Source organism: Mastigoproctus giganteus, chromosome 1, assembly GCF_048544385.1.
Source record: "Mastigoproctus giganteus isolate SK-2022 chromosome 1, ASM4854438v1, whole genome shotgun sequence".
NCBI classification, from domain to species: domain Eukaryota; kingdom Metazoa; phylum Arthropoda; class Arachnida; order Uropygi; family Thelyphonidae; genus Mastigoproctus; species Mastigoproctus giganteus.
Genome location: NC_143575.1, coordinates 187,222,317 through 187,237,407, shown reverse-complemented (window position 1 = coordinate 187,237,407; position 15,091 = coordinate 187,222,317). Strand labels below are relative to the sequence as shown.

At 36.8% G+C, this 15,091-nt stretch overlaps 1 protein-coding gene across 1 annotated transcript in view; it reads right to left on the bottom strand.

Moving 5' to 3' along the window:
* Window positions 1-15,091, bottom strand: part of LOC150091374 (SH3 domain-containing kinase-binding protein 1-like) — a 393,836-nt gene that overhangs the window by 282,656 nt on the left and 96,089 nt on the right. The window contains exon 5 of the mRNA XM_090383547.1: window positions 2,404-2,531. Within this exon, the coding sequence (XP_090239673.1) occupies window positions 2,404-2,531 (128 nt within the window). The remainder of the gene's footprint in view (window positions 1-2,403; window positions 2,532-15,091) is intronic.

The following is a 15,091-nucleotide window of genomic DNA, read 5'->3' as shown; positions in this document are numbered from 1 at the left end:
TTCTGAAATTAAGTATATGATGTCAACATTATTTTTTGCATCCAGTTCCTTTTTTACTGAGTCATAGTGGCTAATAATATTGGTCAGACAAGGTCTGTCTCCCCATAACAAACCCATGCTGTGACTGCAGTATAACTGTATTCCTGTCTAGATGGTCCTGCATTAATTCTTTAACTCAGTTATTTTCACTGGAACAGAAGTCAAGCTAACAGGTAATTCAGAGCATTCAGGGCCCTTCCCTGAATGCTCTCATAATTATAGCTAAAGGCCGCTAACCACTTTTGCTGTTTCTCTTAAGATAATTTGATAGGTCTATCAGCTCCAACTGGTTTGTTTACTTTTATCTTCAATGGCGTTCAGGTCTTGTAGTTATTTATGGTGGAGAGTGGTGCAAGTTTCGTAAATTTATGATCCAAATTTTTGCTTAAATACTACTTCTAATATTAATCTTTCTATGATAAACATTTTCTGTTTCAATCATTGAATAAATGCTTGTTTATTTATTATTTGAGAGTTATGAAGTTGCACTACACATCAGCTCACATTCAGCAAATTAAGTTTCAACTTGTGCTAGGCAAGAAGTTAACTCAGGAAAATATATAAGTTACTACAAACTTCCTAATAAATTTGAGTACAGTCGGTCCTCGTATAACACGTGTTTGCATTACACGAATTCGATCATACACGATTTATAAATAGGGGAACGTTATCTTATATAACACGAACCGAATTCGCTTATACACGATTCGCCTTTATGTTTACAAGAAATGGCAGTCGAATGCGGAATCACCCCACTGAACGCAACACGATAGGAACGAAGAAGATTCTGAAAATGTATTTATGTGTTTTATATCAGTGAAGGGGAAACACATTTCACCATAATAACGTAAAAACCAACACAATTCCAGCTATCGATATAATCGCAAATGCAATTAGATGGAGTTTACTACCAGTTTATAACAGATTCTACTAGCAGAAACGCAACTGGAAATTGTTTTTATTGTTTTATGGTAGTAACCCCCAGAAATGTGCTTTAGTAAAATGTGAGGTGTTAATTGTGTATCTCGGCCTTTACGGTGTTGTTTATTCAGTTGCTACACGCGCGCAGCTTTGTTTCTGTGTATCAAGCGTGCCGCCTCGTTTGTAATTGTGCTTTATTCCCTAAAAATTAGTAAAATACTTAAAAGGTGTGAAAAGGAAGCGTCCTGGCTAAGACACTGCAGATTCAGAGAGAAAAAAAAAGAAGCAATAGCGATAAACAGAGGCGGACTGGGTCCAAAATTCTTACCCGGGAAAATTTGTAGTGGCCTCATACTATGGTTTATGGCCAAAATCACACCGGCCTCCGGCCCACCGTGGTTTCCCCCGTAAGGCTTATGGCCAGTCCGCTTCTGTCGATAGAGAAAAAATATGAAATTGTGAAACGCTTTGAGCGAAATGAAAGACCATGTGATATTGCACGTGCTACAGACCTAAATGAGGCAACGCGGAGAATTACAAAGAATGCAGAGAAAATAAAAACAACTTTCATAGCGGGAACAACTCAAAGTGTAATTAAAATCCATTAGATTAAGACACAAAGAATTGGAAGAGATGGAACGGCTGTCATCTCTTTGGATAGAAAATCAAACAAAAAGCAAGTTTGCTTACGATAGAAGCAAAAGCATTAGCAATATTTTATTACGACTTACGTATTATAATTTATACTTACGTATTATAAAATACGTAAGTATTTTATTACGACTATTTTATTTAATATAATAAATTTTTTTACGAATATACGTATTTTATCCGTAAAAAATTCTTTTTTAGTATTAAAAAATACTAAAAATACTTTAGTATTTTTAGTATCGTTATAAAATACGATATAAAATCGTTATAAAATACGTAAGTATTTTATAACGATTAAAATTACCCGATTATTTATTGTGTTTGGTAATGTTTTGGTTCCAAATGTGTGTTCAATCTTGGGTGGTCGGCACCTAACCCTACTTTTCCCATAGGGCCTGTTGTTTATATTGCACGATTTTGCATTGCACGAGGGTTTCTAGGAACGCAACTATCGTGCTATACGAGGACAGACTGTACTTTTGACTCCTTTAAAATATTCATAAAAATGAAAAGTCCCTCCACTCTTTTGTCTACTTGAGTCCAAAATATTACTAATATATCCTGCTTTGACTCATTAAGGAAGTAATTAGTTGACCTTCATTAATCAACTGTTTCTTTACACTTTAATATAGCAGTTAATTACCCCCCCCTTCAAAACACACACCCATACAAAAAAGTTGCATGTATACAATTGGAGAAGGTAAATATATAAGAAGCCATTAAGAATGCTTACTGAATGCTAGTTTTGTTTATTCAAGATAGGAGTAAAAATTATGTGAAAATAATACCAACCTTTTTCTCTGTATGCTCTGTTGGTTTTAACTTTACTGCTCCCTCTTGAAAGATATTTCCAAGTCCAACACCTTTGACTGGTTTTGGTTTAATTTCTTGATGGCTAGGAGAACTATGAGCAGAACCATCTGAACAAGAAATACCAAGAACAAATATAAACAAAGTAATTACAAAGGAAACCTCTAAAATTTTTGGAACACAGCATCAATGGAAGTTAGTATAATCTCAGGAATTCGTCACTAGTGAGATGTCATGATTGCAATGAATTAACTGACATGATGAATTAAAAGGAGTAGAAAGTAATACTATATAAACCAACAGAAGGTTTAGGGCTTAAAAAAAAAATGAAGGAATAAGCAGGTGATGAACTACTGAGATTATACTGTATTAAGTTTTACCTCCAAGTATTATGCTAAATAATAACTTAATGATATTCATTTCAGTGGCTATAAAACTTCTGTGTAATGTATCAAATCCTACAAAGAAAGATCAATTAATCAAGTACTTTAAGACACTTCAGAATAGATGTGCAACTTTTGTAGCCCAGGAGGAAGAAAATGATGAGGGCACAGAACACATATGGGAAAAAATTATGAAATGTATTAGGATACAGTAGAGAAGGTAATAGGCAGATGTAAAAAAAAAAGAAAAAGAGCAGGAACTGGTGAGGTTGGCAATTTATAACAAAATTGTGAACTAAAGAATCATGAGATAAAGAGATGTGCAAGGAGGCAGAGACAGCAACAGGACAAAAAGTGATTATATGAGATAACAAGAAAGCTTTTGGGCATACATATAGGAAAAAAACAGAACAATAAAAAGATAAAGGATACTGATATACCAAAGAACAAGAGATAACTAATTGATAGAGAGAATTTCCAGGAAATATTTAATAAGGAACTGCCTACATTTTTGTACATATACCAGGCAAGGAGGATGAAACTACCTTAAGAATAGGCATAGCAGAAATAAGCAAGTATGATACAGAGCAATAAAGAAATTTAAAAATGGCAAAGCAGCAGAAGTGATCTAGTGAAGGCTAATACAAATTTTACATGAGAAATATTGCATTCTTTGCTGAATGAAATATGTAAACAAAAAAGGAGGCTAATGGACTGGAATAGATCATCATCATCATCATCATCAGCCATTTTCAATCCACTGCAGGATGAAGGCCTCTCCAGCAACTTTCCAGTTCCTTCTGTTTTGAGCACTGGCCATCCATTTACTACTCAAAAACTCATGAATTTCATCTATCCATCTCCGCCTTTGTCTTCCAGGTTTTCTTCTAGCTCCTCTTGGGTACCATTCTGTTATTTTCTTAGTCCATCTGTCATCATGTCTTCGAGCTATGTGTCCTGCCCAAGACCATTTTAGTTCTTTAGTTTTGATAAGAATGTCCTTTACTTGAGTTTGCTGCCTAATCCATGTGTTTCTCTTCTTATCTAACAGTCTGATTCCCAATATAATTCGTTCCATTCTTCGCTGTGTAGTTCTTAGCTTCTCTTCCATTCTTTTGGTGAGTGCCCAAGTTTCACTTCCATAAGTCATGGTGGGGAGTATACATTGATTCATTATTTTACGTTTCAGACAAACTGGGATATTGCTCTTCAGTATGTGACTATATTTCCTGAATGCTATCCATCCAAAATTTATTCTTCTCTTGACTTCCATCCATTTATCATTATTACAGCTAATAACTTGTCCCAGATAAGTATATGACTCCACCTTTTCAATTACTGCTCCTTCAATCATTATTTCCCTTTCCGTGGCATACTTGTTCATCATTACTTTTGTTTTAGCCATATTCATCTTTAGTCCAAAATCCTTACTAACTGTGCATAACTGATTAAGATTTTCCTCTAATTCTTTGGGATCGTGGCTTATGACCACAATGTCATCTGCAAATATGAGCTTAATTGCTAGGATTCCTAAGAAAGGAGATAGTATATGCTGTGATATACTATCTCAACTATCGGCAATTTTTTTACAATATTAGAAAGAATGAAGCAGGAAATTTATTACCAATTAAGAAACGAACAGGCAGGAATTTGAATAAATAGATGTTGTATGGACCAAATAGCAACCTTAGAATAATTATTGAACAGTCCCTTGAATGACAGAGCATACTTTATGTAAATTTCATACATAGACATTTCAAAAAAGTACTTCCCAGAATGGATAGGCATGCCACCTGGAAACCAATGAAACATTATGGAATACAGTAAACCCCCACTATTCGCGGTATCTGTATTCGCAGTTTCGCGATCGCTGATTTAATATAAAATGAAACCTAAAAAAATGTGAATTTTAAAGTGCCGTGAACATTTTCCACCATAAAAAAAACATGGGCGTGGCTAAAATTATCTTTCCCGGTCAAAACAGCGCTCAGTGGGTGGGGGGAGAGGGGTGACAAAATCGCGAGCGTGGATGTTTCTCGCTAATCCTTGTTCAGTGTGTGTTATGCGCTTGTCATGGAAGGTTTCGTCATTTGCTTTTAATTTATATGCTTATAAATTGAATAAATTTATAAATTGATATGCTTACAAAAATGATAAATCTACTGTTTTGCAGTGTAAAACAGACTTTTTCGAATGTGTTAACAGAAAAAAGTGACTTTATTTGGACAAGTTCTTTTTAACCCATACAAAAATATGGCTACGAATAACAAGGGAATGTGAAAATATCAAAGAAGGTGATGACATTAGCGAATAAAATTGAGTTATTGGACAAAATTTCTATTGGTGAAGTGGCAAAACATTATAAAATCAATGAGTCAACGGTGCGATCAATCTAGAAATCGGAAGAAAAAATCCGCCGTAGTGTCCGTGAAAACGTGCTAATTGCTTCAAAAATTTGCTCTGTAACTCATGATGTTAAATTAGAAAAAATGGAAAAAGCTTTAAATCTGTGGATAGAAGACCGAACTCAAAATAAAATTCCGTTACGTTCACTCATCATTCGTGAAAAGGCAAAACTCCTTTATCAACACTTTAGCGAAATTGGTGATAGCACTGGCGGGATAAGTTTTTTTAGCTATAGCAAAGGCGCTGGATTGAAAGTTTTGTTTGAAATTTCTAATAAATATTACATTTAATATTAAATTGTTTCTTATTTTCATTTTGATGCCATATGCTTGCATTTCACTATGTACTATCTATGTACATAGTCATATTATGAAGGTACATATAATACATACATAGACAAAATTTTAGACTAGTTTTTCTTATATATTTCATACTTTGGAACGGAACCCCTTTATTACTATGGGAGCTATAACTCAGTATTCGCGACATTTCTCAGGAACGTAACCCCTGCGAATAGCGTGGGTTTACTGTACTCATAAAAGCAGTAAGAATAATTAGCAAGTTATATGAAAAATACAGAATAGAAGTGATCTGTGATGAGGGTTTAACTAAAAATTTTACAGCTACAAGTGGAGTAAAGACAAGGATGTTCACAGTCTTCCATAATATTTTTGATAGATGGCCAGGGATATTGAAAGAATTCTCTTAGAGACACAATGGGAATAATTATAGTGGGTCATAAGAACTCTGGCAAAGATTTTGGGAATATCAGTAGGAAGCATACACAGTATTCGCCATGACTATTTGCATATGACACGTGTTTGTGTAAGTTGGTTTCCAAGACTACTGACACCCAAGCAACAGCAGGTTTGCATGGAGGTTTGTCAGGAGCTGCAACAGATGGTAATTGAAGATGGCGAGGTTCTGCACAAGGTGATAATGGTGAATGGGCCATGGCTTCATCATTTTGACCCAGAGTAAGCAAAAGCTCTGTTTGGAAGCTTACTTCATTGCCAACACTGAAAAAAGTAAAAGTTGTGGGTTCTGCAGGAAAGGTTATGGTCACCTCTTTTTTTTGATATTCAAGGAATGGTTTACCAGCATGTTGTTTTTTTTTTTTTTTTGGTAGTTGTTGGCGCATCGGCTTCTGTGGCCATAATGCACCTCCCAAGGTTTTTGCAGTACTTTGATCCAAGCCCGAGGCGCGATTCGAACCCGCGACCTTTGGGTTGCCAGGCACGAGCATGTTGTGCAACATTATACGACTGTTACGGGACCTTACTACAGAACTTTACTGAACTTCGCACGAATAGATTCACCACAAATGACTATAACTATACACAGGTGGGTTGTTGTTGTTGTTTTTTGGGAGCATTAGCAACTAAGGCCATATTGCTCCGGGGATATGCGGTGGTCATTCCCTGACCTTTCCGCATCCTCTGTATTTGGTGGTCATGGGCTCGAACCCCGGTCTAATCAAGAAGCGTGTGTTACTCACTGCCGCTCCTGACCAACATAGGTGGGTGGATGCTGCATCATAACAATGTAAGACCTCACATTGCTTATACCGTCATTAAGGATTAATCAGCATTAATGTCAAATGTGTTCCTCATCCTCCCTACAGCCCTAACCTTGCACTCTGTGATTATTTCACAAAGTTAGCATTAGTAGAGGCATACAATACAAGAAAGTAAGCTTATGCAGCAAGAACCAAAAAAACCCCTCCCATTTCACCCCTCCACTCATTCCAAATACCTGTCCAGCTCATCGTTAAATTTATTTAGGCTATCAACTTCCACAGCAAAAGATGGAAGTCTGTTCCACCAATCAACTACCTGCTGGCTAAAGGCATATTTTTGCACATCTATTCTACAACTGTCTTTCCTTGATTTGAATATATGTCCCTCAGATTCTTAATCTCAGCAAGAGGAAAAATCCCATCAGCATTCAGCTTGCTCAACCCATTCAAGGCCTTATACACCTCAATCAGATCACCTTGCAAGGGCCTAGTCTCCAGATGCTGCAATTTGCAGAATTTAAGCCTCTCTTGGTAAGAGCATCCCTTTTTCCCCTCACCAATCTTGTTGCCCTTCTTTGTACTTGTTCTGCAACTCTACATCCCTCCTAAAATGAGGCCTCCAGTTCTGTACACAGTACTCTAGGTGTGGCCTAACCATTGCCTTGTACAATGGGATAATCACCTCCCTTTCCCTGCTAGCAAAATTCTTTTATATCATTGACAAGACTCCATGACCTGCCCTGGCAGCCCATCTGCACTGCTCAGCAAACTTAATATTTGACTGCACAATTACCCCCAGGTCTTTTTCACTTTCCTGAGTGTAGTACCACATAGTTGGTATGTTTCTCTTCAGATATTGCTACCCATATGCAGTACTTTGCATTTGTCAATGTTATACTTCGGTTGCCACTTTTCAGCCCATTTGCCCAACTTATCCAGATCCAGTTGGAATAGCATACTGTCTTTACTGTCGTTAACAACCCTGCCAACCTTTGTATCATCTGCAGACTTGGACATTAAACCTAATATACCTTCATCAATATCATTGATAAATATACAAAACAATGGGCCCAGCACCGAACCCTGGGGAGCTCCACTAATAACATTTGTCTGTGAAGGGCAGTGTCCATTGATTACCACTCTCTGTCGTCTCCCACTCAACCATTCCTTTATCCATTGTAGTAACTTAACCTTAATGCCATACCTCTCCAATTTGTACAGCAGTCTTCCATGTGCAACAGTATCAAAAGCTTTCCTGAAATCCATGTATATGATATCAAAATTATTTTTACATCCAGTTGGTTTTGTGACCACATCATAGTATCCAATCAACTTGGTCAGACAAGACTGCCCTTTAACAAACCCATCCTGTGTCTTAACTATTACTGCAGTCTTGTCTAGATGATCCTGCAATGCATCTTTAACCAGTGACTCCAGTATTTTCCCCGGAACACAAATTAAACTAACAAGTCTAAAGTTATTTGTGTCACCTTTTGAACCCCCTTTGTGAATTGGTGATACATTTGCACACCTCCAGTCCATGGAGACCTCCCCTGAGTCCAAGGAAGCTCTCATAATTATGGCTAAGGGTTTGCTTACTTCATTTGCTGGATAGATCCATCCATCCCAGATGCCTTCCTTATATTTAATTTCAACAATTTCTCCTCTACTTTGCTCTCAGTTATTACAAAATCATTTAGCTCCTGTTAGAGTTTGATAAACTTCTGGCATTCCCTTCATTGAATAACTCATGTGTGAATGTAGATGCAAAATGCTCATTTAGTTTATCAGCTATGTGAGCATGATGATCAATAGTCAACTCATCTATATTAAGTGGACCAATCTGATTCATGCGCTTCCTTTTAGAGTTTATATAAGTAAAGAAGTCTTTGCTGTTTTTATTTGCATCCTTTGCCAAAGATTTCTTATAAGCCGCCTTCGTCTGCCTAACCTCCTTTGTGACTTGATTACAGACTAGTTTATATCTATCATAGGCATCGGTGTTACCTGACTTTATATGCATCCCCCATACATTTTACTTCTCTGCCATGAGCCTCATTAATTCATCTGACATACATTTAGGTCTAAACCTTGAACAGTATTTCTTAGTTGGAATGAAAAGCCTAGTAGCCTCCAACAATATGTCTCTGAAGGTTTCCCTTTTAGAATTCAACATTGGTAATATCATCAGTTGATCTCACTGTACAGATTTTAAAAACTGTCCGAGATCCCAGTAGTCCTTCCTTTAGCCTTAATGATAGTTACATCTTTAAGTAATTCCTACATCAGTACATTGTGATCACTGTCATCCAGTGGTTCCTTTATCTGCAAATTCTTAATGCATGAATAATCACTGCTGATAATAAATCCACAAAAGTCTTGCTAGTGTGTGAGTGACTAACTCACAAGTTCCAGTCAATATCTGGAAAGTTAAAATCCCCATTATAAGACATTCTGATTTACAGGCCCATTTTTTTCTCTGCACAATTGCACATTATACTCATCAGATTCATTAGGCCTATAATACACCTATTCTCATTTTTACTTTCCCAGTGCTTATGTCACACCAAACAGACCCAAAATTGCATTGTCCACCAACATTAATTGGATGTACTTCCTTAGATTTCGTGCGTGTCTTAACTAACAGCATAACCCCTCCTCCCTTCCTGTCCTATCTATCCTTTCTGTACACATTGTACTTTCCAAATTCCAATTCTGCACTGCTTATGTCTGTGTGACCCCACGTCACTGATATCCCTACAATATCTGCCTTTTATGACTTGACTAGCACTTCAAGCTCATCAAATTTATTAACTATACTCCTAGCATTGGTGTACATGCAAGTATACATGCACCTGTTTCTACTCTTTGTTACCCTAACAGAGTCCATGTATTTACTTGTTCCACTATGATTCCCAGCAGTCCTGGAAATCTCCATTGCCTTGCTTTCCAGGCTGCTGCTCATTCTAATAGAAGCAGTACAAGAAACTCTTTTGCCTCTGCCTATGGCCACTGTTAACCTTTTAGTCTGAATCCCCCCCAAGCTAGCAGTTTTTCCGACCCACCTAACACTGCCTCGATAGCATCAGCAAATATTCTTGCATCCTTTCTATTTAAGTGCATGCCATCCCTGTAGAAGCAGTCTCTCTCTCTCTCCTGTTAACAAGCACAGACCAGGCTGGAAAAAAAATTCTACCCCCTGAGCCTTGCACAATCTCTCCTGGGCCAAATTGAACGACAAGACTCTCATCATATACTCCCTCCTATCGTGTCTGGGCAGAATTGCAGACACTTTCAAATTCAACCCTACTTCACGGCTTTTTTTCAACAGTGACCTGTACTTGTTAAGTAATTCCGCTGGTCTCCTACTCTTAATATCATTAGTGCCAACGTGTACAACTATATCACCTTTTGTGCCCTTAAAGAGCTCTACAACATCTGCTCTACAACATCTACGATATCTGCTCTACAACATCATCAACTTTTGCCTCTAGCAGACATACCCTGGTCCTGTTCCACCTATCTTTTTGCATAATATATTCCCCGTCTCCGTGACAATAGAGTCACCAACAATAACTAGTTCCTGTGGGACCAGCACATTCAGCCATGGAGACTGCCTCTGTGTTGCCTAAAGTTAAAGAATAAGCTGCGAGGAAAATGTTTCCAGTGACAGAATATATTGGATTTAAAATGCATGATTCTCAAGTGCATATCAAACAATTGCTTCCAACATGTTTTTGAATAAACATTGGAGTAAGTGCATTTCATCAAATGGGAACTACTTTGAAAAGGACCATCAAAATATGGATTATTAATAAAGGCATATTGTGAAAAAAATTATGATCAATCTTTATTGAAATTAAGAATAGGAGGATTTACTTAACAGGTATAGAGCTATGCTGAGGGAAAAAAATCATGAATTATAATTAAATTGAAAGTGCCTACAATTCTGCAGACACAACAAGAGAGAGTTTACATGATGAGAACTTCGTCGGTCAATTTGGCCCTGGAAAGACTATGACTAGCTCATGGGCAGTAATATAACTAGAAAAAGTGGGACCCACCTGAAAAATAGGTGCAATAGTAATACTATACTCAATAATAATGACCCCCAATAAATGGGCCCTATTTGACTTTAGCCCCCGCAATCACAAATCCTTAAAAATTGCCCTGGAATACCATTTCATCTCTGTTCACTGTAGTTTCACTTATGCTGTGCAGCTAGCTAACAATAAACATGCTTTGTGCAAAAAAAAATTATTGTTCATAGACAGTAAATTTTATCATAAACATAACTAAAAAAAACTTACATTTTTACTAAATTAAATTTTTTTCTGTTTCAGGCATGAGGGCTGTGGGCCCCAATGCCCCACATTGGTTGCATTGGCATAGTTATGCCACTGCTCATGGGGTAAAATTTTTTTTAGCACAGTCTCTGCTTCTTAACAGGAGAGACTAAGTGTGTTGGAAAACTGCTAGCTTGTGGGGGGGGGGGATACACAGACTAATAGATTGATAGTAGCTGCAAATAGAAGTGAAAGTAATTCTTGAACCACTCTATGCAGCAGCCTGGCAAGCAAAATGTTGGAGGTTGCAAGGCCGGTAGGCATCATCATGAGACAAGCAAATTCAGAGGCTGTGGTAGGGTTATTAAGATCAATTGGAGCACGTATACTTACTTGTACACCAATGCTACAAGTATAGTAGATAAATTTGATGAATTTGAAATACTGTCATCAAAGGTGGACATTATATTGGGAACATGTGGTGGAATTTAAATATAGTGAGTACAATGTCTACAGAATGGATAGACAAGATTAGGGAGGGAGGGAGGGGAATTATGTACTTGGTTAAGAAGCAGATAGAACTTTAGGCAGTGCAGCTTGATGATATAGGTGACCAGTGCAAAGCTGAGTCAGTCTGATGTGGCATAAGCAGTGGGAAAACAACAAGAGTAGGAGTCATACTCCAAATGACTGTGATGAGTATAACGAATATAGTGTAGACCAGTTAATTAGAATGTCTTATAATGAGAGATTTCAAGATATTGATTGATGGATTGGTTACTTGCACAGTAGCAACACTTTTCTGGATTTACTGTGTGACTGTTTTCTACACCAGCATGTCAGACAGGCAACAAGACAGAGCAATATTCTTGATCTGTCTTGTTGAGCAATATTCTTGCTTGGTCACTGATTATCAGCAGTGATCCATGATATACTGATGTGCAGGGGCATATTTAAGGGTGGGCAGAGGGGTCATATGTCCCCCCCCCTAACCAAAAATTTGAAATTAAAAAAGAATGTAGGAGGCATTCTAAAAAAAACTCAAAAGCCTGGTCACCATGCCCCCCCTTATGATGATACCTGGATATGCCACTGCTGATGTACTTAAAGATATAATTACTGTCAATGGTAAACGGAAGGGATTTGTAAAGGCAACTATAGTGGTTGCAGACAATTTTTAAATTCCCTTCAGTAAGATCAAATGATGTTTCCAACTGCAAATTCTAAATGGGAATCATTTGGCGGGGTGGGGTGGGAATTAATCAAAGAAACTATTAAGTTTTTATACCGATTAAGAGGTATTTTTCAAGGTTTACAACTAAATGGTTGTCAGATGAATTGGTGAGACTAGTGGGATGATTACAAAATAGTGTACAATCAAGTCACTAAGGGGATTATACAAGCTAAGGCAGATTATGAGAAATCTTTGGCTAAGAATGCAAAGCAAAATAGCTAACAAGGAAGTTTTTGCTTATGTTAAGGAAAGGAATGAACCACATTGGCCCACTAGATACAAATGGTATAACTACTGATGATCTTTGTTCACATTTCTGACATATTGAATAAATATTTTTCATCTACATTCATGCATGAAGTTTTGAGTGATGTGAAAACCAGAAGTGTACCAAATTATAATTGGGAGCTAAATGATTCTGTGATAACTGGGAAGAAAATGGAGGACAAATTGTTGAAGCTAAAAGCAAATAAAGCAGCTTGAAGTCATGGAGTTGATTCAATTATATTACAGGAAACAGAAAGAGCAGTAAGCCTTAAGCTTTAGCCGTAAAGATTTCCTTACCTCTCTTGTTGCTTCCTATAATATAAAAGAGTATCCTCTGATTGCACATCTCCATTTTGTAGGGCAGGTCCCTACAAAATGGAGATGTGCAATCTCTCTTCTATTCACAAGGAGGGATAAAAGGGCAGATTTAGTAATTACAGATCTGTAAGCTTAACTTCTGTGTGGATTTCCATATTGTCAGCAAGGGGAGATCTATATGGAAACTGCAGCATGGATTTTCATATTTCCAGTAAGGGGAGATCTTTGTCTTGTCTGATCAATCTAATTAGCTATTATGACATCGTAACAAAGGAACTGGATGCAAAAAATAATTTTGATATCATACACTTAGATTTCTGGAAAAGCTTTTGATACTGTTCCATGTGAAAGGCTGCTGTACAAATTGGGAGCAGAATAAAGGTTGAGTGGCAGAAGAGAAAGGAATAATATTATAATTTTACAGTTGATAATATTATTATCAACTATATTAGAATAATGTTATTAGTTGAGTCCCTTGGGGTTCAGTGCTGAACTTGCTGTTTTCAACAGTTATTCATGATACTGATATAGGTATATTAAGTTTATTGTTTACATTTGCAGATGATACATTTGTATATAAATCAAGGCATACTACTCCAATAAGACCAAGAAAAATTGGCCAGCAGAGAACTGAGGTTTAAAACTAATAAATTAAGTTACTACATAAGGGCAGCAAAAATCCCACAAAAATATGAATTTGATGAAACCACGTTCAAGGTAGTGGAAAATGAAAGACACCTAGGGATAACTGTACAGCTTGACATGAAGTTTTCTGAGCAGTGCTGACAGGCTGTTAGGACAACTCATAGGGTTCTTGTGGTGATATATAGAAATTTTGCCAGCAGGAACAAGGAGGTGATTATTCCATTGAAAAAGTAATAGTTGGGCCACATTTTAAGTACTACATACAGGTGTAGAAGCCTCATTTTAAGAAGGGTGTGGACCTGTTGAAATGGCTGCAGAGAAGAGTAAGTAGCAAGATTAGTCAAGGTCACAAAAGGGTACTCTTACCATGAAGTTCTGCAAACTGCAGCACTTGGAAATTATGCACCTGTAAGGAGATCTAACTGAAATGTTTAAAGCTTTAAATGGATTGAGTAAACTAAATGTTATGGCATCCTTATTCTTTCCCAGATAGCAATACATAAGGTGGCATAAATTTAACTTGACATACAATAGTGGTAGAACAGGTATGCAAAAATTTGCTTTCAGCTAAACGATGATCAATTGTTTAAACTAAGTTACACCTGTGTTACAGAAGTAGGTATTCTGAATAAATTTAAGGAAGAACAGACAGAGAGGATGAAAAGAAGGTGCATGTGTGGGTTTCTGTATACTAATACTAGAAAATTGCAGTTAGAAATTCATAGTAGGAAACACTTACAATTTGCCCGTCGTGAGACTTATCACATTTGTATTCAAGATTTTTAGATATAAAGCACTTTTTTCTTTTTTTTTTTTTTAATGAATGGATGAGATGCCCCTGTTATAACTTGGGTCTTAACACTTCTGGAATTTGGATTAGTGTTATACATCAGAAAAGCCCTGTTAATGCAAAGAGTAAGAGGTTTGATTAATTCTACTATTTTTACTATGATTGATTATTTACCTTCTATATACTAAAGTGGTAGGTGAGGCTGAAATACACCATTCCACATCACAACGCCTTTGACATGTTAATATGCAAAATCTATATGAGGCATGCCTACATCACATGAGGAATATCTCATGATTTATCTTGAACTTAAGTAATAGAGAGCTGCTGGTAGGCCAACATGGGCACTTAGAATTTGCGGCTAGTGATAATATTCTCCCTTGAGTTTGCCATCCTTTTCTGTTCGCATAGCTCATGCACTTAACTGCTATCAGCAAGAAGTTCTTATTTCCCTGTATACCAGGATATTGTTGCTCTACCTGCAGACAACAGTCACCATACTGTTATTTTAGAGAGATTTGGCTACATTCAGAAAGTTCTGGTTCTTCTGCAGAATCATTAGGTTTATGAATCTATTTAGGACTATGACAAATTATTGAAAAGTCTGTAATCTGATGTATTCTTGATTTCTTCATTAGAATCTTTGTGTAATGGGGCATCAGCTTCAACTTTTTGGACCTTCAAAAATACAGAAGCGTGTAACACCACTCCACATATGAACTTGTTATACTGTTATATGAAATATAACAGTACAACAAGTTTTTCTCAAGAAAACCTATACTGTTAATAGCAGTATGCATTTTCACCAAGTCATTAAATATT